This window comes from Tetrahymena thermophila (genome assembly GCF_000189635.1).
Source record: "Tetrahymena thermophila SB210 genomic scaffold scf_8254617, whole genome shotgun sequence".
Classification (NCBI taxonomy): Eukaryota; Ciliophora; class Oligohymenophorea; order Hymenostomatida; family Tetrahymenidae; genus Tetrahymena; species Tetrahymena thermophila.
The window spans coordinates 123,524-146,010 of NW_002476387.1; the positions used below are offsets into that span (position 1 = coordinate 123,524).

The window sequence follows — 22,487 nt, forward strand, 5'->3', positions numbered from 1 at the left end:
CAAAGAAAAAAAAAATCTTATTTCCTCACTATTCATCAACATCAGGATCGAAAAATCCTTTATTTTTCATCATTTATTCTTTAAAGTATTTTTGAATTTATTGTTCATTCTCAGTATTGCTAATTTAATCTGGCTTTTTATCAGCATTTTAAATAAATACATCATAAAACATATTTCTACTTTATAACTTTGGTTAAATTGATCCATTTTCATTTAAAAACTATTAGAAAAAATAAATTAAGAAATTAATAATTAGGTATTTTATTTACTTAGTTAAGTTTTTTACGCTCTTCTAATTTCCCATTTATCCAATTTTAAAATTCTTCATTTGTATCAAATTTATAACAGTTCATACCTTATTTGATTTTAAATTTATTTTAATGCTGATTTCAAAATTTATTTTACTAATTTCATGGAGATTGTAACATTAAATACTGTATTTAGTAGGAGAACTTGATACTATTTCTTAACATTTCTTGAAAGCATCATGATAACCACTGCATGAAATTTCTCCTAGTATAGGATGTTCAATAGTCTTGTCTGGTCTGAAAGTGTTATAAAAATTTAGTAACATAGCTATGTGATTGCGTGAATTTTTAATTTGTAAATTAAGAAATATTATATATAATTAGAATCTATTTTCTGGAAATATCCTTTTAAATTTATTAATGGTTATTTACATAGTATCTTAAGATATAATTTAGGTATTTTGCAAAAAAAAAAAAATGTGTATCAGTTTTCCAATTAAAATATACAGAATACTTTTTTATACAAAACTTTTTGATTGTTTATAAATTTATTTTAAAATGATTTTTAATCAAATTATTTATTCACTAAAAAAAAGATAATCAATAATAAATTTATTATTGTTCACTTATATCAATTAATTATGTTTAATTTTAACAAAATAGAATTTATATATTTTGAATTTTAAAGCAATAAACTAAATTATTTTAAGACTATTTTTGATGGACTATGTAAAAAATTAAATGAAGTATTCACATTACTTATTATTAATAAATTAAATATTAAATATTTTACATAAATTAATTCTAAAAGTAATAAAGCTGATTTATTTGATGATAAAAATCTTTATTAAACTTATAAAATTGTTTCAATAATAAATCAACTATTAATCTGATGTCTGATTTGCTTTTTTTTTTAGTTTTAAAACTAAAATATTTAATTAGATGATATTTTTTAGCTTTTCTAGTGCTTATATTAGATTTAAATTTATCGGTATTTTAAATAATTACAAATAGAGTTTTACGTTTTATTTGATAAAGGTAATTAGTAATATATCTATCTTATTCTAAAGATAGATGCATATAACTAATATAGTGCTTTTAGAATACTGAAACATTTTTAAAAAATAACTATGAAGATTTATGGTAAGATTTTATATTGCATTTAAATAAATAATAAAATCAAAGAGTCATTTATATTTAAAGAAAAAATTCATCAATAATTAATTAAAAGAATCTAGTCAACAAAGTATAAGTAAGTATTATTTTGAAGAATAAGAAAAAGAAGTAGTTTTAAAAATAGAAAGTCAAATATATTAATACTACATTCATTCATTAATACATACATTCATTCTTGACTTTGATAATTAATCAAAATAATTTTTATGTAAAATCAAGAGGATTTATACTAGCAAAAGCAATAGCTTATTTAGCGCTTATATAGGAATAGTAGCTAAAATAGTCTTTCAAATCCTCTCCCTGGTTTGGTAAATATTTTATTAGTTCTCTTCATTTCATATCTAAGCAATTAGATGCTAAAATATTAAAGCATAAAAAAATGAAACAGCTTTCAATTTAGGAGACCTACTTCTACTTTTGTAGAATTTAGATTTTAATAAGCATAAGATATATTAATTAGAATATGATTCTTTTTTAGGGGATTTTTATTATCAACATTTATCAAAAAAAAAACTATTTTTTTAGCAAGTTTTGGTTGAGTTATTCATGTTTATTTTTAAATAAAAAAGAGATTACCTTAAGGAAAGAGCGGAAGTCAAAGAACTTAGAGAAATGAAAGTACAATAATAGGGCAGGGAAAGTCTTTAAATACAACAATGGCAAATAGGTATATGCTATAGGAATCTGAATTGGTACCAAAGATTGTGAAATATAACAAATTGCCACCACTTCAAGACACTTCTAGTTTACCTGTGATATTTAATAAGGGTAAAATATTGGTTAATTCAACCAAAAACTATGGATCATAGAGCTCTCTACTTATTGGAAATATACTAAGCACTCACAATTAGCAAAATTCAAACATAATTAATTTCAATCAGTCATCTGTGATTGATTAGTCTTCTATAAATATTTTAACTAATCCATTTCCTCACAATCGCTCAGTCAAACATCTTGATCAAATTAATAGATCACAATTATCTATAAATGCTCAAAGGATTTTAGATGATGTTAATTTAACTAAAGATTCTATCCCACAATAAGATCAAAAATTAAAGGAACAAGAAGCATAGAAAAATAAAAAAACTCATTTCAGAATTAAAAAGGGATAAAAACAAAAAAAGAATAAAGATGATGATGGTTCTAAGATGTAAGATTATTTAACTCCTATGGATTTTATACATCTAATTCGAACTGATCCTGAAATGGCTGACGAATTTTGCTACTTAAATAAGAATTCTAATCCTTATGATTTTAAGATAGTAGAGTTCGATGCTCGTAATCCAAAAGAATATATGACTATTTCTGCAAGAGTAAATCATTATATTTAATAAAATCATAAATGCACACAAATAAAATACTGATTCAAGATCAATATTGATATCAATTGATTATTTTAAGCACAATTAAATAATTTTCAAATACCTAGCTGATTTTATATTTAGGAAAAATATTTGTAATTACAAGCAAGCAGTCAAGAAATTAATTAAATCAAAAAGCGTTTCATTCACAAAAATAATAAATAAATTAATATATAAATAAAGCTACGTTATTTTAAAATTAATTTTTATTTTATTAGAGAATTTTTATCAAATTGTTTGAATAACATTTTAAAAAATTATATTTTAGGGAATAACTCATTTTATAGACGACTAAGCTGAATTTAAAACTATCGAAGAATGGGAAAGAGAATCGAAAATGTTCCACTAACTACTCGAAATAGAGTTCTTTAAGCAATATAAGAAATGGAAAAATTTCTCATTATGGAAAAAGCTTATGAGAAGAAATATGATGAGAGAATGCTCACATGTTTTAAGCCAGTAATTGTTTTCTGTTGACAGAAATCTTTAACCTGCTCTACTTGAAATTAGAGGCTTGTGTCTTATGAGCTAGGAATTCAGATACATGGAAATGAATATCAATCAACCATTAAAATATGAAGAATTTAAAAAAACATAGGAAAGTTATAGAGTTACAGCTACAGATTATAAGTTAGATAAGTTAGAAAACGGTATTAAAGAATTAGTTATGAGCAACTGTAAAAGAAGTTTATAAGCATTCAAAGAGGAAAATCGTATTCCATCAAATGATGCAAACGATACTGATGAGCTTAAAGAAAAGGCTCCTTTGTTGGTAGGTGATGAGACAGGAAAAGAAATGCCATACACTTAAGAAGCAACCATCCGCACACATTATAAAAGACTTAATAAATTTGTACGTCTCGTTGATTATTTAATAGTTGATTCAAAGATTTAAATGATAAACAATTCCACTTCTTCGATTGTTAGACGTAAGATAATAAATAGTTAAAATGCTTTTATTTATTTTTTATTGAAAAACAGATATTGAAGATTTAAATGATAGTATAGGAGATAAATACCAATCTGTAAATAGCATGATTATGGTGGAAGCCTCTAACATAGGACCTGAGTTAGTGTTTACCCCAAACAGAGATATTTTAAGAAAAATGTTTGAAGAAATAATTAGCAAAAGTGTATAAAGAATATGCAACAAGCATAAAATGCTTGTAAATGTACAAGAACTTAGAGATTATATTAGGATTGAAGATTCAGAAGATAGAAATGGTGAAGATAGTATAGATTTATATCAGATAGTACATAACGATGGCTTGTATAAGCAAAGTCAAGTAGACATAATAAATGTATTAAAAATTAATTTAACTATTTAACTAAATATCTTATTAAAATTATAAACTAATTAAAGGTTTTAAATAAATCTTTTGATTTCGTTGAAGAATACTCTAAGATTCTTATTCCATTTATTTAGATATACATCACCAATAGCAATATTAATTGGAATTAAGTAGAATAAATGGAAAATGAATTCTTTAAAAAAATGATTGAATAATTCCGTGAAGAGGATAACAGATTTTAGTCAATAGAACCTAATAAAGAGCTTGGTTTAATCTTTTTCGATAACATTCATCTCAAAGATAAAATCAAAAATATTTCTATCAATTGCTTGACAGAATTGACCAAAATGATGCCAGATCTGCTTTTTAAAAAGGCTAAAAACTTTTATACAAAGTTGCATGCATTCAATTAAAAGATTGCCCTTGCACCAGTCAATGTAGAATAGTTTGTTTAGTATAATGAATATATCTCCGAAATTAGCAATAATCTTGAAGAAATGACTTCAGAAAATGCAGAAATTACAGAATTATTATTTTTAATAGAAGAATATAAAATTAAATTACCTGAATCCTATAAAGCAAAAGTCAAAGAAGCTTCTCAACAAATTTAAACTCTCAGAACAAAAATAAGTGATGCATAAGCTTCTGCAGATTAAAATTCTAAAAAATTCTAAAAATAACTGGATTAAATGATTCCAGGAATCAAGGAAGATGTAAAAGAGCTCGAAGAATAGCTCATTAAAGTTGATTATGCTAAAGTAGAAGCAAATATAAACTAAACATGTGGCCAAATACAAGAAGTAAATTTGAAAAAAAATAATTTTTGTTAAATATTTTTGATAAAATAAAGATCAGTAACAGATTGGCAGAAATCGTTAAGCAATCTAAGAAAATTAACGATTTCTAAATTGCTATGTAATTGGAATTAACTATATTTGAGAAACTAGACATATTCGTTAGAGAATTTGGTATGATAGAAAAATTATGGATGAGCAGAAAGGAGTGGAAGAGAGAATACGATAGATGGGATATTTAGCCATTTTTCGAAATAGATATAGAAGATGTCAGTAATAAGGTTGAAAAACTAGGAAAAGCTGCTAATCACTGTGCAAAAGAAATGGAAACTAATGAAGTTGCTCGTGTTTTTAAAAATTAAGTTGAAGAATTTAGAAATGTCTTATCCCTATTACAATCCCTCAGAGACCCAGCTTTGTAAGAAAAGTGGGATGATGTAAGGAGCTTAATAAAGGAAAATAGAGCATGGGAAAAGGAGCCATTCCATGACATAAAAGATTCTATGTACACTCTAGGATGGATTAATAAACATAATTTAGTTGAATATAAAGATAAAGTAGCTGAAATTGCATTAAAGGCTGCCAAGGAAGCTGAATTAAATAAGATGTATAAGGGAGTTGAAGCATTCTGGACTATGAGTTAATTGACAGTCAATAGCTATAAAGACAGATAAGATGCTTCTATTTTGGGAAATAACGATGATTTAATTGCTAAATTGGATGATGCTCTGTTAACTGTAAATAACATATTAGCTTCAAGATTCGTTGAATCAATTGCTACTAAAGTTGAAGCTAAACAAAAAAGTTTAAGGTATATTATTTATTAATTTAATTATTTTTAAAAATATTATTTCTATTAGATAATTTTAAGAATTAATGGATGAGTGGATGATGCACTAAAGAAATTGGCTTTATTTAGAGCCTATTCTTACTTCTCCTTATGCTGTTAAGACAATGGCAAAAGAAGTAAAAAGTTTTAATAACGCTGATGCCTAGTGGAAAAGAATCATGAAAGCAGCAAGAGATAATCCTTAGCTAAGAAGATTCAATGATGAATTAATCAAGACAACACTTACAACTTTAAGAAATAACAATGCTGCTTTTGAAATTATACAAAAAGCTTTAGATGAACTGCTTGAGAAAAAGAGAGAAATCTTCTAAAGATTCTTCTTCTTATCAAATGATGAATTATTGGAAATTTTAAGTTAAGCTAAAAATATCAAGTCGGTCATTCCTCACTTACGTAAATGTTTTGAAAATATTGTCAAGTTAGAGTTCGACCATTTGGACACTGCAGTGTAAATATTTATAAAACCATTTAAAATAATAAAATCCTTTTTTTTTATATCTTATTTTTAGTGGAATGATATCTGCTGAAGGTGAAAAGGTTGTCTTAAAAGGTTACTAAGCAAGAGGTGAAGAAGTTGAAAACTGGTTTAAAGATTTGGAAGAAGCTATGAAAAATTCATTGAGATATGTGATGAGATCTGCTCTTCTTAAGTACGATGATGAAGACACCCAAAGATCTCAATGGGTAATATCTTTCCCATCATAAGTCGTCCTTGCTCTTGATGCTATATATTGGACAAAAATCACAGAAGAAAATTATTTAAGTCCAGAATCTGAAGGCGATTTATACGATTGGCTGGAAGGGTAGATGTGTAATAACTTCTAAAATTTTTAATTCTATCAATAAATAAATAATTATTCTTTAAAATTATAAAAATAGCCTAATTAGAAGAATTAACTACTTTAATCCGTGGTGATCTAACTGAATTATAAAGAAAGACCCTATCAGCTTTAGCTGTATAAGATGTTCATTACAGAGATATCATAGAAGAGCTAGCTTAAGAAGGAGTCGAATCAACAACTGAATTCAAATGGCAGTAGTAACTAAGATTCTACATTGAAGATGAATCTATTTGGTGCAAATAAGTAAATGCTAAACTTCCTTATGGCTATGAGTATCTTGGTGCTTCTCCAAGATTGGTTATTACTCCATTAACAGATAGATGTTGGATGACTATAACTGGAGCTCTTGGTATCAAACTTGGAGCAGCTCCTGCTGGCCCAGCTGGAACTGGTAAAACAGAATCTTGCAAGGATTTGGCAAAAGTAAGAAAAAAATTAATATTTAAAAAATCTTTCAATTTATTTTATGAATTAATTTTAGGCACTTGGTAAATATTGTATTGTTTTTAACTGCTCAGAGTAAATTAATGTAAAAATGATGGAAAAATTATTCATGGGTCTTTGCTACACAGGATCATGGACTTGTTTGGATGAATTTAACCGTATTGATATCGAAGTATTATCAGTTATAGCTCAATAAGTACTAACAATTAGAGAGGCTCATTTAAGATTATCGGCCTCTTCTGGAAACGATAGATAATTCAACTTCTTTGGAAAAATGGTAACTTTAGCTTTAACTGCTGACATGGGTATATTCACTACCATGAATCCAGGTTATGCTGGTAGAACAGAACTTCCTGATAACTTAAAAGTACTCTTCAGACCTGTAGCTATGATGGTTCCTGATTATGCACTTATTGCAGAAATTATGTTATTTGCTGAAGGTTTTTCAAATGCAAAGGATTTATCACGTAAAATGACTAAACTATATACTCTAAGTTCTGAATAACTTTCATAGCAGGATCACTATGATTTTGGTATGAGAGCTGTAAAGAGTGTTTTGGTCATGGCTGGTGCATTGAAGAGAGCTGAGCCAAATATTTCTGAAGATATTGTTCTTATTAGAGCCATGAGAGATTCAAATGTGCCTAAATTCTTGAGTCATGATATTCCTCTATTTAATGCAATTGTTTAAGATTTATTCCCTGGATTAGATATTCCTCCTATCTAAAATAAATAATTGGAAGATGTCATTAGACAAAATATATCTGATGAAAACCGTAATTTATTTTTAAACTTAATTTAATCAATTAATTAATTAATATTTAATTTTTAAATTTTATATTAGTTGTGCCTTGTAATACATTCATAGAAAAAGTTTTGCAATTCCATGAAACTCTTAAAGTACGTTTTGGAGTTATGGTTGTAGGACCAACTATGGGAGGTAAATCTAAAGTTATAGATGTTTTGAGATTGTCATACTGTGAGCTTAACAAAAGAATAAGAGGTGATAATGAAAAAACTGTTAATAACCATCCTGACTTTTAAAATATTTAAATGACTGTTCTCAATCCTAAGTCTATTTCTATGGAGGAATTATATGGAGACTTTGATCCTCTTTCATAAAGTTGGACTGATGGTTTGGCCTCAACAATCATGAGGTAATACGTATCTCTTGAATCAACTGACAAAAGATGGGTAATTTACTTTATGATCTTCATATATGTCATTAAGTTTTTTTCTTTTTAAAGGTAATTTTTGATGGCCCTGTCGATGCTCTGTGGATTGAAAATATGAATACAGTGCTTGATGATTCAATGACACTCTGCTTATCAAATGGTGAGAGAATCAAACTTAAGCCATAATTAAGAATGCTCTTTGAAGTATAGGATCTCGCTGTTGCCAGTCCTGCCACAGTAAGTAGATGTGGTATGGTCTATATAGATCAAGATGTTGTTGGCTATGAAGCTATTGTAGAAAGTTACTTTTAGAAAGAAATATTCCCCCTTTTGAAGAAAGAATAGCACAAAGAATAACTGAAGAACAGTTTCAATATTAGTTTCAAAAAGATTCTAAATCATATGAAGAAGAAAAAGATTTAACAAACTATACCAACAGTTGAAGCTAACATTGCGATTTCAGTTTGTAGAAATATAAAACTTATATTAGAACTAGATTAAAAAGATAATCTTGAAAATGAAAACTCTAAGAAAGCTATTGATAAGTTACTTCTCTGGGCTATAGGCTGGGGTATTGGAGCAACTGTTTCTACATTGAACATTAAAGAGTTCTAAGATGGTCTCTCAGAAGCATTCACTGCTGATATTTCTCCTCGTGGATCTCTATTTGAGTATTATTACACTATCGGTAAGGGAGAAGGAGATTTTATTGCTTGGTCAGAAATTATTCCTGAATTTTCATATTCCCCTGAAATGTCTTATTTCTAACTTGTGGTACCTACAACTGACACAGTTTGTTATTCATGGTTCTTAGATAAAAATATATAACTTTTGCATCCTATTTTCTTAACAGGTAAAAGTCATCAATTAATTAATTTATCTAATTTGAATTGTATTTCTATATAGGTTTAACTGGTACAGGTAAGACTATTATCACATCTAGTACTCTTAACACTTTGAAAGATTAAAATTTAGTTGCTACTTGTGAACTTACTTTTTCAGCAAAAACTTCTTCCTTATCAACCTAAGGTTAAATTGAAAATAAGCTACAGACTCAAAGAAAAAATAAAAAGGTAATTTTAATGCCTCCTCCTGGACGTAAGCTTGTTGTATTCATAGATGATATTAACATGCCTTCTGTAGAAATATATGGAGCCTAACCTCCAATTGAATTATTGAGATAATTTATGGATTACAAAGGCCTATATGATAGGAAAACTTTACAATGGAAGTAAATTGATTCAACTGTCTTAATTGCTGCTGCTGCACCTCCTGGAGGTGGTAGAAGTTCTCTCACTGCAAGGTATAGTTTAAACAAATTTAATAGAATAAAATAATAACTTATTTTTGAAATTAGATTCACAAGACATTTTTCAATTATGACAGTACCAGATAGCTAAGCTGCTTCATTAACACACATTTTTAGTAGTATCTTCAATAACTTTTTGAGAGTGAAAAAATTCAGAAAGGAAATTACTGAGCTAGGAGAAAATGAAAGTGTAGTTAATGCTACTTTGAATATTTATAGATACATATCTGAAGAACTTTTACCTACACCTTCAAAGCAGCATTATGTTTTTAATTTAAGAGATGTGTCAAAAGTATTTTAAGGTCTTCTATTAGCAAAACCCCACATTATATTGAATGTAGATTCTCTTGTTAAATTGTGGATTCACGAAATGTCCAGAGTCTTCTGTGATAGATTGATTAACGAATAAGACAGAAACTGGTTTATGGATACAATTTAAAAATAACTTTTTATCAACTTTAAACTAGACTGGAAAAAAGTAAATAAAATCTTTTAGAGAAGCATTTAAATTAAAAATTTTTTTATTACATAAAAAAGGAGGATGTATTTAACGAGGTACCTCTTATTTTCTCTGATTTTTTGAAGCGTAATATCGAATTTGAAGACAGGGTTTATGAAGAAGCTAAGGATTTCTAAAGACTAACTAAGATTATTGAAGAATATATGAATGAAGATACTAAGCTGCAATTAATTCTTTTCAAAGATGCTGTCGAGCATATGTCTAGAATAGCCAGAGTTCTTAGTTTACAGAGAGGACATTTCATGATTGTTGGTGTTGGTGGCTCAGGAAAGAAGAGTATCACAACTCTCGCATCAGCTCTTGCTGGGTGTGAGTTAGATAGTATTGAACCCAAAAAATAATATGGTAAAAAGGAATTCAAAGAGGATTTACTTAGAATGATGAAGAAAGTAGGTATTGAAAATAAGGTAAATTTTTTTATTTATTATTGTGATTAATGAAAAATTAATTAATCTTGCGAAAATAAAAAAAGAGATTAACTTTCTTATTTGCAGACACTCAAATACTTTAAGAAGGATTTTTAGAGGATGTAAATAATTTGCTAAATAGTGGTGAAGTTCCTAATATGCTTCAAAAAGATGAAGTTGAAGATATTATTTAGTAGTTATCTTAAGAAGCTAGGGAGCACAAGATTACAGACATATACTAGTATTTTGTAGAAAAAGTGAGAAGCTAAATGCATATTGTTTTGGCACTTTCTCCTGTAGGTAACGCCCTTAGAGTTCGTATGCGTATGTTCCCTTCTATTGTAAACTGCTGTACTATTGATTGGCTTAATCCCTGGCCTTAAGAAGCACTTATGACAGTGGCAAAGATGTTCTTGGAAAATTTAGAATTCGAAGGACTTACGAAAGAGAGAAAAGAATAACTTTCAGAGTGTTGTGTGTTTGTACATTAATCTGTAGAAGAAATGACTGAAACCTACTTCAAAAATTTAAAGAGAAGAGTTTATATCACCCCTAAAAGTTATATCGATCTTATAGAAAGTTATAAATAATTAATTAAAATGAAATAAGATTAACTTGAGAGCTAAAAAAATAAACTTTCAAATGGTCTTTATAAATTAAAAGAAGCTAATGACACAATTGCCTCATTAAAAGAAAAACTTACTGAGTTGCAACCTGTTTTGTAAAAGAAAACAATTGAGCAGGATGAATTGATTAAAAAATTAGAAGTAGATAGGTAAAATAAGCGTTAATAAATTAAATTTTATTTATAAATAAATATTAACTAAATAAATAGCTATGAAGCAAATAAAGTTAGATCAGTTGTCAAGGAAGAAGAAGCATAAGTAAATGAAAAAGCTTCTGAAATCAGAGAAATGAAAGTTGAAGCAGATAAAGTTCTTTAGGCTGCTCTTCCTATGCTTTAAGCTGCCAATGAAGCACTAAATATTTTGGATAGAAAAGTTATTTCTGAAATTAAAGCTAATAATAACCCTAATGAGCTTGTTCTCTTTACACTTTAATGTGTTTGTTGTTTATTTGATGAAAAGTAAGATTGGGATAGCATTAAGAAGGTATTTATTCTTTTTTTGTATTTATAATATATCCTTCAACTCTTTTTTTTAATCAGCTTCTTGCAGATCCAAATTTGGTATCTCGTATGAAAAACTTAGATGTTTACAATATAAGTCCCAAAGTAGAAAAAAATATTAAGGCAAAAATAGCAACAAATGAAAATTTCAACCCTCAAAAATTAGCAACTATCTAAGCAGCTGCAAAGGCTATTTGTGAATGGGTTATGTAATTCTTTTTGATTTAATTTTTAAACTTAAGTTTTTAATTATGAAATTTTATTTAAAAGTGCCGTTGCCAACTTTACAGATGTCAATAAATAAATTCAATCTAAAAAGAATGTTGTAGATAAAATGAACTAAGAGTTAGATAAGGCTAACAAAGAACTTAGTGTAAAGCAAGCTGAATTACAAAAAGTAGAAGATAAAGTTGCTAAACTTGAAAAAGAATACAACGATAACAAATTAGAAAAAGATAGATTAGACAAAGAAATTCAAACCACTGCAGATAGACTTGTTAGAGCTGAAGAACTTACTTAAGGTTTAGCAGATGAATAAATTAGATGGAAAGAAACAGTGGGAACTTTAGGAGATCAAATTAAACTTTTAGTTGGAGATGTTTTCGTAGCAGGTGCCTCTGTGACTTATTATGGACCTTTCCCTGGTACTTATAGAGAAGATTTAGTTAAATAGTGGCTCTAAAAATGTGAATAAATGGAGATACCCAAAAGTGAAAATTATGTTCTTGAAAACGTACTTGGAGATCCAGTCGAAGTAATTTTTCTCAAAAAAGGAATATTTTATTTAAATAATTTTTAAATTTAGATAAGAAATTGGAATGCAAAAGGATTACCATCAGATAGCGTTTCTATTAATAACGGTATTTTAGTTCATTCATGCAGAAATTATCCTCTTTTAATAGATCCACAACTTTAAGCTTCTAAATGGATTAAAAATTTGAATTCTGAATCTAACATGATGTGCACTAAAATGAGTGATGAAAAGCTTTTCTAGACCTTAGAAGTTTGTATAAGAATGGTATTTATTTTCATTGATTAATTTGTGTTAAAGACAAAAATTGATTTTTTTATTTAATAGGGTTAACCATTGATGATAGAAGATATGGAAGATACTCTTGATACCATACTAGAGCCTCTTTTACTGAAATAGTTTACTATTAATAATAGAAGAAAAATGATAAAAGTTGGTGATGCAGATGTTGAATTTGATAATAATTTCAAGCTTTACATTCAAACAAAGAGTCCTAATCCAAACTTTTTGCCAGAAATATTTATTAGAGTGACTGTAATCAATTTTACTGTTACTGAATTAGGTTTGGAGGAATAATTATTAGGAGATGTTGTAAGGAAGGAAATGCCAGAAGTAGAATTAACCAAAAATGAGCTTATTATCTCTATTGCTCAAGGTAAAACTTAGTTAAAGAAAAATGAAGACAGAATTTTAGAATTACTGACTAGCTCTAAAGGTATGATTCTTGATGATGTTGAATTGATTGAAAATTTGAAGCTATCAAAGAAGACTTCAGAAATTGTGAAAGAAAAGATTACTGAAGCTGAAGAGAAGAAAGTAGAAATAGAAGAAGCTCGTTCATAATACAAGCCTGTTGCTCAAAGAGGCTCTTATCTTTACTTTGTTATTGCTGATTTAGCTTTGATTGATCCTATGTACTAATTCTCATTAGCCTATTTTAGCAGATTATTTAATTTGATTATTGAAAATTCAGAAAAGAGTCCAGAAATTACTCAAAGAGTTGAGATATTAATAAATTCAATAACACAAACTATTTTCTTAAATGTGTGTCGAGGCTTGTTCAACGATCACAAGCGTATATTCTCATTTTTAGTCTCTGCTACCATTTAGTAGAGAAGTGGAATCATCACTAAACAAGAGTGGAATCTCTTTTGTAGAGGTGCTCCAATACTCAAAGAAAAAGCTCCAGCAATTCCTCAGGGACTTTAAATCAACTAAAAAACATGGAATAGTATATTTAGTGCTTCTTAGGTAATTTCTAACTTTGGTACATGGTTCTAGAATTTAAAAGAACATTATAAAGAATGGGATGCATGGATTAATTGTGCTGAACCTTTTACTACTCCATTCCCTAAATAATTTAAGGGTGAAATTACACCATTTTAACGCTTAATTCTTGTAAGACTTTTAAGAGAAGAGAAATCATTGTATGCTATGACTTACTATGTAGAATAGTCATTAGGGTCTAAATTTTCATCAAACAATGCAGCAATAATGGAAGAGGTAATAATTACTTAAAACATATTCAAATTATTTATATATTTATACTGATTTTGATTAATAAATAAATAATAGGTTTACAAAGATACAGATTATAAAACACCTTTGATTTTCATTTTATCTTAGGGTGCTGATCCTCTATTAAATTTACTGAGATTCGCTAAGGATACGAAAATCTCTTCTGAAAAGTTAGTGGTAATATCTTTAGGTTAAGGCTAAGGACCAATAGCTCAAAAAGCTATCGAAAACGGTTTGAAAAATGGTGGATGGGTAATATTACAAAACTGCCATTTAGGTAAATCTTTTATGCCAAAGCTTGAAGAGCTGATAGCAGGATTTAATAATGAAGATTAAGAATTTAATACCGAATTTAGATTATTCTTAACATCTATGCCTTGTGATTATTTCCCTGTATCAATCCTGTAAAACGGAGTTAAGCTTACTAACGAACCGTAAAATCAATTAAATTATTTAAAATTTATATATTAAAATTATTTATTTAATATTAGACCAAAAGGAATAAAATCAAACATCTAAAAGAGCTATGCAGAACTATCAGAAGAAAGATTTGAAAGCTGCACTAAAGAAAAACCATGGAAGAAATTGCTTTATTCTATATCATTCTTCCATGCCATTATTTAAGAAAGAAGAAAGTTTGGTCCTTTGGGATGGAATATTAGATATGAATTTAATGATTCAGATTTGGATACAAGTATCACTATTCTGCGTGATATGTTAGAAGTGAATGAAGAAATTCCTTGGGATGCACTCAGATATGTTATAGGTTAAATTACTTATGGTGGTCGTGTTACAGATGATTGGGACAGAAGAACATTGATGGCTATTCTAAATAGTTTCCTTAATGAAGAAGTGCTTTTAGATACTTATAAATTTTCTGAGTCAGGAATTTATATGTCATCTAAAATAGGAAAGCTGAAAGATTATAGGTAATTTATTATTTTATTTTTATAATATTAAAATTATTTATTTATTTATAACAAAAGATCATTAATTGAAAAATACCCTGCCTTTGAGTCACCTGAAGTGTTTGGTATGCACGAAAATGCTAACATAACATTCTAGCTGAAGGAATCAAAAATAGCTCTTGACACCATCTTAAATATGCAGCCAAGAGAAAATACTGCAAGTGGAGAAGGTTAGAAGACTCCTGACCAAATTATAGAAGAAATGTGCAATATGTTTGAAGAAAGATTGCCTCCTCCTCTTAAGAAAGAAGTATTCACTTCTAAAAAACCTGAATCAATCGATTCTTTGCAAGTTTGCATGGTAAAAATAAATAAATAAATTCATAAAATTTATTCAAATAAAAATTCCTAATTTTATTTATTCGTTTTAAATATTCATGTTTCATAAAAAAATAAAATAGAATCAAGAGTGTGAGAGATTTAACAAATTGCTTTCAGTTATGAAATAGAGTTTGAGTAATTTGAAAAAAGCTATTAAGGGTGAGGTTGTTATGAGCGCCGAACTTGATAAGACATATACAAGTATGATGAATAACACAGTGCCTGAAATGTGGAAGGCTCGCTCTTATCCTTCGCTTAAGCCTTTGCAAAGTTGGTTTGAAGATCTTGTAAAGAGAACTGAATTTTTCCGCTAGTGGCTTAACTTGGATGGAAAGCCCAAAGTGTATTGGCTTCCCGCTTTCTTCTTCCCTCAAGGTTTCTTAACATCAGTTTTGCAAAACTTTGCTCGTTAAAATAAAATTGCAATTGACGTGCTCAATTTCGGATTTAAATTTAGTAAATATACTGAACCTGAATAGGTAATAGAAATGTCTATTACTGGAGCTTACATATACGGTCTATTTATAGAAGGCTGTTAATTTGATGTAAGTAAGGGTATTTTAGAAGATAGTAGTCCTGGTGTAATGTATACTTCAGCTCCTGTAATTGAATTTGTGCCTAACGAAAATTATTAGTCAAAATAAGAAGATTATAGAATGCCTGTATATAAAACAACTTCAAGAGCAGGTACACTTTCAACAACCGGTCATTCAACTAACTTTATTATAGGTATTGATACACCAACTAAAAAGAAGCCAGAATATTGGATTTTAAAGGGAGCTGCTTATACTTGTGCTTTGAATGATTGATAAATTGATTTAAAACGAACGAAAGAAACAAAGAACGAATAAAATTAGTTTGAATAATTTATTAAACCAAATTTAATAAAATTCTATTTATTTGCATTAAAATACTTTATACTGAATTTTTTATATTTTAATTTTGTTTAATCTCAAAATTAGGTAATAAATTAAATTAAATAAAATTGAAATAAATTATTAATTTATTTAATTTGAATTAGCTTTAAATCAATAAAATAGATTTTTGTAAAATAAATTTGCTTTGAATTTCTTTTGTTTTCGAATAAAATAATTTTTGGTAGAATAATTTGGAATAACAATTTAAATCTTTAAATATTTTAATTTTTTTTAGTTTAAATTTATTCATCCCTTATGATGAAGACTCATAAATAAAAAAATAATGTCTTTTAGAGTGTATTTATTAACAGTAAAATTACTATACTACAAAAAAATAAATAAGATCCAAACGCTTCATATAATGAAAATCAGAGTAATCAAAAATACATTAATTAATAGGAAAATTATTTAAGAGATAAAAATTAATAGTAAAATAAAAAACTTAAATGATATACTATATGAAAGTATTTTTATATTTTTTAAATTGGAATATCATGGCTTATATATTTTTGTACTATCTACTACTTTAGTAATATAAGTAAAAATATTTTTAGAGATTGGTTTTAAAATTATAAAATTCGTTAATAAAGAAAGCCAATTAAAAAGAAGTAATAATTTACCAAGAATTAACAATAAGAGCTTAATTATTAATCTTAAGGAGTAAAATACAAATAATTATTAGTATAATATAGATATAGTAATGTCAAGTTAAGGATCTGTTACTATTTAGTTATTTATTTTTTTTATAAATATATGCCTTGCCATTTTTGATAAAGTGACTCATATATTGTATTATTTTAAGCAAACAATTTAAGCCTAGTACCTTTAAGGTTTGATATTATTTTTTCTGTTTGCTTCTCCTATAGTATAGGCTATATCATGGGCTATTATTTTAGGTTAGATTAGTTTAGGAGAAAAGTTTTCAGAGAATGTAAAAGTAAAAAGCGCTAAGACTCAATTTTAGTATTATAGATTAATTGTCTTTGAAGGATTTTTTTACATTTTAAGGCTTATCTTTTGCACTATTAAGCAGATTCCTTTATCAATTTTTATTACCATACTTTAAGAAATAAAGATGTTCCCTATTGCTTTATTTGGATATTCATATTTAAAATACAAAGCTATCATTACAACAACTATAATGAATAATATCGCTCCTCTAATTGAAGAAAAGAGGAAGCTTTAGCTATAGCAGAAGGAAAAAGAAATTAACTATTCATAAACTTTAGAAAAAATTCAATAAACTAGAAGAAGAGGATTAAACCAAATTAATAACTTTTAAGATGCTTTAAATCAGTATGATTAGAGTTCAAATAAAGCTAATTTAAATTAATCAATAGCAGAATAATAAGAAAAGAACTTAGATATGTCAATGCAGCATCGATAACATCTGAGATAAAGCTTGTTAGAAAAAAATTATGAAAAGAAATAAACGAAAAACAGCTAAAAAACTAGCATAAAAAGCAATTTTTTTGAAAATTCTGATTATCATGTTAATTAAAAAGATATTTAATTCAATTAACAAAGTCCTCCAAAATAATTAAATAATCATAATATTCTCCTAAAGCAGTGTAACTAACTTATTTTCATTTTTTTAAAAGAAATAAAATTTTAAAATATCTAAATTAGAAGGTTCAAACGAAAACAGCATAAATATTCCTATGAATATCCTCGATAAATATTCAAATTAGCATTAACAGTAAACATATGAATCAAAAAATTCAGTTGTGAGCTCTTAAGATGAAGAAGATGATAGCAATTATATGTAGGAAGATGACGATAAAGATGAGGAATCTTAAAGAAAAGGATCTCTTTATGTAAATAAATTAAAATAAGGAGGTTCTGAAAAGAAAGGCTTTGCTAGAATTGTACAAATTGTTCAACAAAAGAATATTGAAATGACTGGAAAAAATAGTTAATTTGCTCCAGGAAATAGCAGAAAATCTAATATCAATGGGAAAATTTTTAACTAATAAGAGGATGAAGCAAATAGTTAATTAAAACATAATTTAGATGTGCTTCTAGACGCAAATAGTCAACCTAGTCTTTAAATGCTAGTGTTCGATAAGAATTTAAATAATTTTTTCTTGATAACCAATATCATTTAAACTTTTTTTGAAGCCCTTCCTTTGAGTATTTTACAATACATAAATAACGAATTAGGTCATCTTTGGTATTACAAAGACGGAAGCTACAATTATTTAGTCATACTGTCATTTTTTTCTAGTTGTTTAATGATATTTCAATTTGGTGTTTAGCTTATTTAGTTGCTTTACAGTAAAAATATTTCCATATTTTACTAAACCATGCAGTATCTTAATAACTATAATCTTTAGAATTAAAAAAAAAATTCTTCTTCATACAATCTTGGATCCCTATTTCCAATGACATCTACAGTCAATATTTAGAAAATAAATTAGCTTGAAAAATTAAGTAATTTGTCTTAAAATGCTTTAGACAAGATTACCATTCTAACTATATCATTGCCTGACAATGCAGTTTATTTCGAGTACATTATGCATTTAACAAAAGAATCAATTGTTAAAATAAAAAATGTATAGCAGCTGCATTTAAATTTTAAGTAAAATTAAGTTTAATTATCATGAAATAATTTTCAAACAAAAAAAATTAGAAATAATAGGATAAAAGAATTAACAAAATTGATAGAAATTTTAAATTTAGCATTCAGCTAAAAATTGTTAAGCACAATAAGTTTAAAGCTTTAAGATAATATTTATGATATTAAAAATTCTAATGAGTTGGTAAATAGGGTTCAACTTTGGGAGTACAACAAAATTAAAAAGGAATCTGTGAAAATAAATAAAATAATAATAGAGTAAGTTTATTTAGCTAACTTTTAATATTTATTTTATCATTAAAAAAAAGTGACTATCAAACGATAATTGGGATCAAGAATGATGCTCTTTTGCAAGAAAAATACCGTGTTTATAAAGAGCTTATTCATATTCCTAAGAATCAGCAAAAGAAATATAAATTTTACTTTTAGTCTAAGTAAAATTAAAGCTAATATTGCAAAATATTTATTTATTTTAATATATTATCATTAAAAGTTCTGAATAAATGAGTTATAAAACATTCACTAACATTTTATCTTATGTTTTGAATTACTTATAGAGTCTAAAAAACTTTTAAGTAATCCTCTTTTAAGTCTTAGGTGAATAATCAAAATATTAAAAATTATTACATGAATTTAATAAATGTACTTCATTAAATTAATATGTAATTGGCACTGAGTAAATAATTTTAATTATTATTAAAAAAGCTCATTTAAAATTTAAAAATAATTAGAGATAATGGTATTTTGGGTTCTTATGGCTTTGACTTAGAAGTAAAAAACTAAAAAGTTGTTTTTACCAAGTAGAATTTGTAAGGTTTATTTATTTTATTAGATTTAATATTTATTCATTTTTCTTAATTTAAAGTGACTTATAGCTCGATTCTTAGATTCTTATTTTAGACTATGAACTTCAAAAATATAATTTAAAAAATAATATTGAATAATTTACCCTTAACTACCAGCCTTAGATTATGTACAAAACTGTTGACAAAGAATAAAGCAATGATTGCTTAATCTCAAGAGGCATTGATATTATAACAAAATATACAAAGGTTTCCAGCTTGGAATTTATTTTAAGAGATTGCGTTTTGTAACATAGATTCCTGGTGAGCATGAAAGATATATTTACATTCCTTCCTAAATTATAAGCATTGTGTTTTGACTTTAGGTAATTAATAAAAAAATAATTTATATTTATAAACAAATATATTTATTAAACAGTACCTGCACTTTAGATTCAAGATTTTTGCATACTTTCTTACTTGGATTTTAATTTTCAAGCAATAAATTGTTAAAATTCTCCATAGACCTTTCAGGGTAATTTATAAATTAAAATATCATTTCATTTTAAAAGCATTTAAAATAGGGTTTACTTTGATGAATCAATTTTTTTGCTCTTTAAAAACACTATAAAATAAATGGAAAACTTGGAAGATTTAACTATCAAAATGAAGTAAATAAAATATCTCCTCAAAATAAATAAATAAATTAAAAATTTTATTGGAAATTAGGGGAATACCTTTTGACCACTTTTAAGATAATAAGGCCTTAATTTAAAATTCTGAGAAATTAAGATCTATAGAAATCTAGCTTTGGTAATTATCTATTTTTCTTTGCTAATCCACAAAATATATTTAAGTCGACTATTCAAATTTTATTAGGGAAAATTCAAAAACTGAATAAAAGGAATAACCATCCATAAATTTATTTGATGGAACATTAAGTTATCTTCAAAAAATAAAATTAAGCTTAAGGTAAATCAATAAATTTGTTTTTTAAGTACTTTAAAAATGTATTCTTTAAATAAGGAAAAATCAGATAAAAGATGATAATTTGTAAACTTTAGTGAAAAAAATCAAAACTCCAGAAAGTCTAGAAGAACTTTATCTTGATTATTAAAATAATTTAATTGAGGGTAATAGTCTTTAATAATTTTCATCTGATTTGTAAATAATGTGCAATCTAAATCATCTAACTATTAACTTACAGTAAATGAAATTTTCAATTCAAACCAAAATAAATATTAATAAAAATTAACACATAATAAATAAAATAAAGTTAAAACTAAGTTGGGGATTTTTTCTGCAAGCAAATCTTAAGAGGATGTATTGCTTTACAAAACTGCAAGAAGATGGAATTAGATTTCGGGTATTAATTTTATTTGAAGCTTTGATATTTTGAAATTAAATTATTCCATTTAAAATATAGTTTCAATAATATTACAGACGATTCTGCCATTGATTGGATTAAAAATCTCAATTTACTTCCTTGCACTTAATTTTTTTCATTGAATTTTGAGTAAATAAATAAAATTAGCTAAATTTACATTTTTTTTAAATATAGATTTTTAATATAATTAAAGGAATAATCATTTGACAAATTAATTTATTGATGTTTTTTGTAGCAAGTTGTAAAATTTACAATAATTTGCTTCCTACTGCATATTAATTAAGTAAAATTTATTTGCTTTTAATTTTAGCTAAATTTATTTTTTAAATACTTTTAATTCAGCAATAATAAATACAATGTAGAAAAAGTAAAGGAGTATATTGTTACTTCTTTAATTATTCAAAACTAGAGCAGGTATATTGGTTATCTGTGAGTTGTTCTCTCTCATTTTTTCAAATATTTAACAAATTATTAAACTAAAATTTTATAAATTTATTGTTATTTTAATTATTTTCTATAATATATTTGCTGTAAATATTTTAATAAATGAAGTTTTCTTTTTAGAAAGAGAAGAAAAATTAATAATGTAGATAAAAAACATAGGAAAATTTTTTGATTAATTTACTGCTTATTCGATATGTATTGAAAGATACTTATTAATTTATTAAAATATATTTTGGATTGAAATAATAACAGTGTTTGTATTCTAATTATTAATATTAAGTTAAATTTAATCTTGACCGATCAGAAATAAAGTGTTATCACTAATTTTAGAGGTATTTCTAAATAATTACAAGATTTATAAAAATTCTTTATGAGAGTCAATAAAATTTTAGATTCTCACTTTGAAGATTAGATATATTAATTTATAAATTGTTCCCTAAGATAAATCCACTCACTAAAAACAAAGAAAAATTTGATAAAGCCTTTAAAATATAAATACTTTTTTTGATTTGTGAGTATATTTTGAAAAGGATTACCACTTTTACTAATTATTATAAAATTTTGGAAAAAAAAAAAATTCAAAAAGAAGTATAAAAATAAAAAAATGAATAAATAATTAGTTTTATTTTTGGTTTCAGTCTTGGCTTTAGTCGGTCTTTCCATCTTCATGCTTTAACCTCTTGGTGATCATACTGACTGTTTCTAATACCACGATTCTAATAAATGCACTCATATGGGATGTAAATGGGATGGAAGCATGTGCCATGATTCTGATTCTGAATTCTTCTTAAAATCATCAGGCTAATATAAAAAACATAGCTGCCCAAGCACTAGCAACCCAGAAGAATGTGCAAAATCTGGATGCTAATTTGTTGCACACATTTGTGTTGACATGGATTGAAAAAAATCATTAATGATATGAAAATATTTCAACAATAAATTATACTATTATAAAAAATCTATTTCAAAATATTGTAATGCATTTATATTTTACTTTGCAAGTTTAAGTATCATAATTTTGTTTGACTCATATAATAATTACTTATTCCAAACGTTATTAAATCATTTTTTAGCTAATGTTTTTAAACTTGTTGTCTATATTTTAAAATGTGATTTTTTTTTCAAATTTATGAAGAAATAGCATAAACCAATAGTAAAAATTATTATTAGAAAGACTATATCAAAAACCAAATGTATATTTTTTATAAAAGAAAAAATTGGCTAATCATATAAAAAATCAAATTTCTGAAAAGAATATGAATCATGAGAGAAAG

General features: G+C 26.3%; 4 protein-coding genes across 4 annotated transcripts; 3 read left to right on the plus strand and 1 right to left on the minus strand. All coding sequences in view use genetic code 6, as the record gives it.

Moving 5' to 3' along the window:
* Positions 1-25: 25 nt before the first annotated feature.
* TTHERM_00193510 (hypothetical protein) lies at positions 26-682 on the minus strand (the record flags this gene model as incomplete). Its single annotated transcript, XM_001017104.2, has 3 exons — positions 26-220; positions 270-355; positions 406-682. 3 exons carry the CDS (start codon positions 680-682, stop codon positions 26-28), a joined length of 558 nt encoding a protein of 185 aa, XP_001017104.2.
* Positions 683-1,630: 948 nt separating this feature from the next.
* TTHERM_00193520 (dynein heavy chain, amine-terminal region protein) lies at positions 1,631-15,914 on the plus strand (the record flags this gene model as incomplete). Its single annotated transcript, XM_001017105.2, has 25 exons — positions 1,631-1,732; positions 1,994-2,737; positions 3,054-3,714; positions 3,767-4,086; positions 4,149-4,877; positions 4,928-5,682; positions 5,732-6,169; positions 6,231-6,532; positions 6,601-6,986; positions 7,045-7,783; positions 7,852-8,201; positions 8,255-9,035; positions 9,089-9,485; positions 9,540-9,969; positions 10,029-10,418; positions 10,484-11,193; positions 11,254-11,530; positions 11,587-11,756; positions 11,818-12,301; positions 12,353-12,565; positions 12,626-13,801; positions 13,874-14,250; positions 14,308-14,745; positions 14,803-15,085; positions 15,186-15,914. 25 exons carry the CDS (start codon positions 1,631-1,633, stop codon positions 15,912-15,914), a joined length of 12,381 nt encoding a protein of 4,126 aa, XP_001017105.2.
* Positions 15,915-17,097: 1,183 nt separating this feature from the next.
* Positions 17,098-21,202, plus strand: TTHERM_00193530 (transmembrane protein, putative; the record flags this gene model as incomplete). The annotated part of the gene is made up of 16 exons (XM_001017106.2): positions 17,098-17,593; positions 17,652-18,603; positions 18,655-18,858; positions 18,909-19,034; positions 19,094-19,276; positions 19,332-19,409; positions 19,466-19,768; positions 19,822-19,917; positions 19,967-20,053; positions 20,112-20,195; positions 20,262-20,354; positions 20,409-20,588; positions 20,659-20,748; positions 20,809-20,898; positions 20,963-21,052; positions 21,112-21,202. The coding sequence occupies 16 exons, from the start codon at positions 17,098-17,100 to the stop codon at positions 21,200-21,202; spliced, it is 3,243 nt and encodes a 1,080-aa protein (XP_001017106.2).
* A 576-nt stretch (positions 21,203-21,778) lies between these two features.
* TTHERM_000193549 (transmembrane protein, putative) lies at positions 21,779-22,114 on the plus strand (the record flags this gene model as incomplete). Its single annotated transcript, XM_012797898.1, has 1 exon — positions 21,779-22,114. The coding sequence occupies exon 1, from the start codon at positions 21,818-21,820 to the stop codon at positions 22,112-22,114; it is 297 nt and encodes a 98-aa protein (XP_012653352.1). The 5' UTR covers positions 21,779-21,817.
* Between the last annotated feature and the right edge of the window lie 373 nt (positions 22,115-22,487).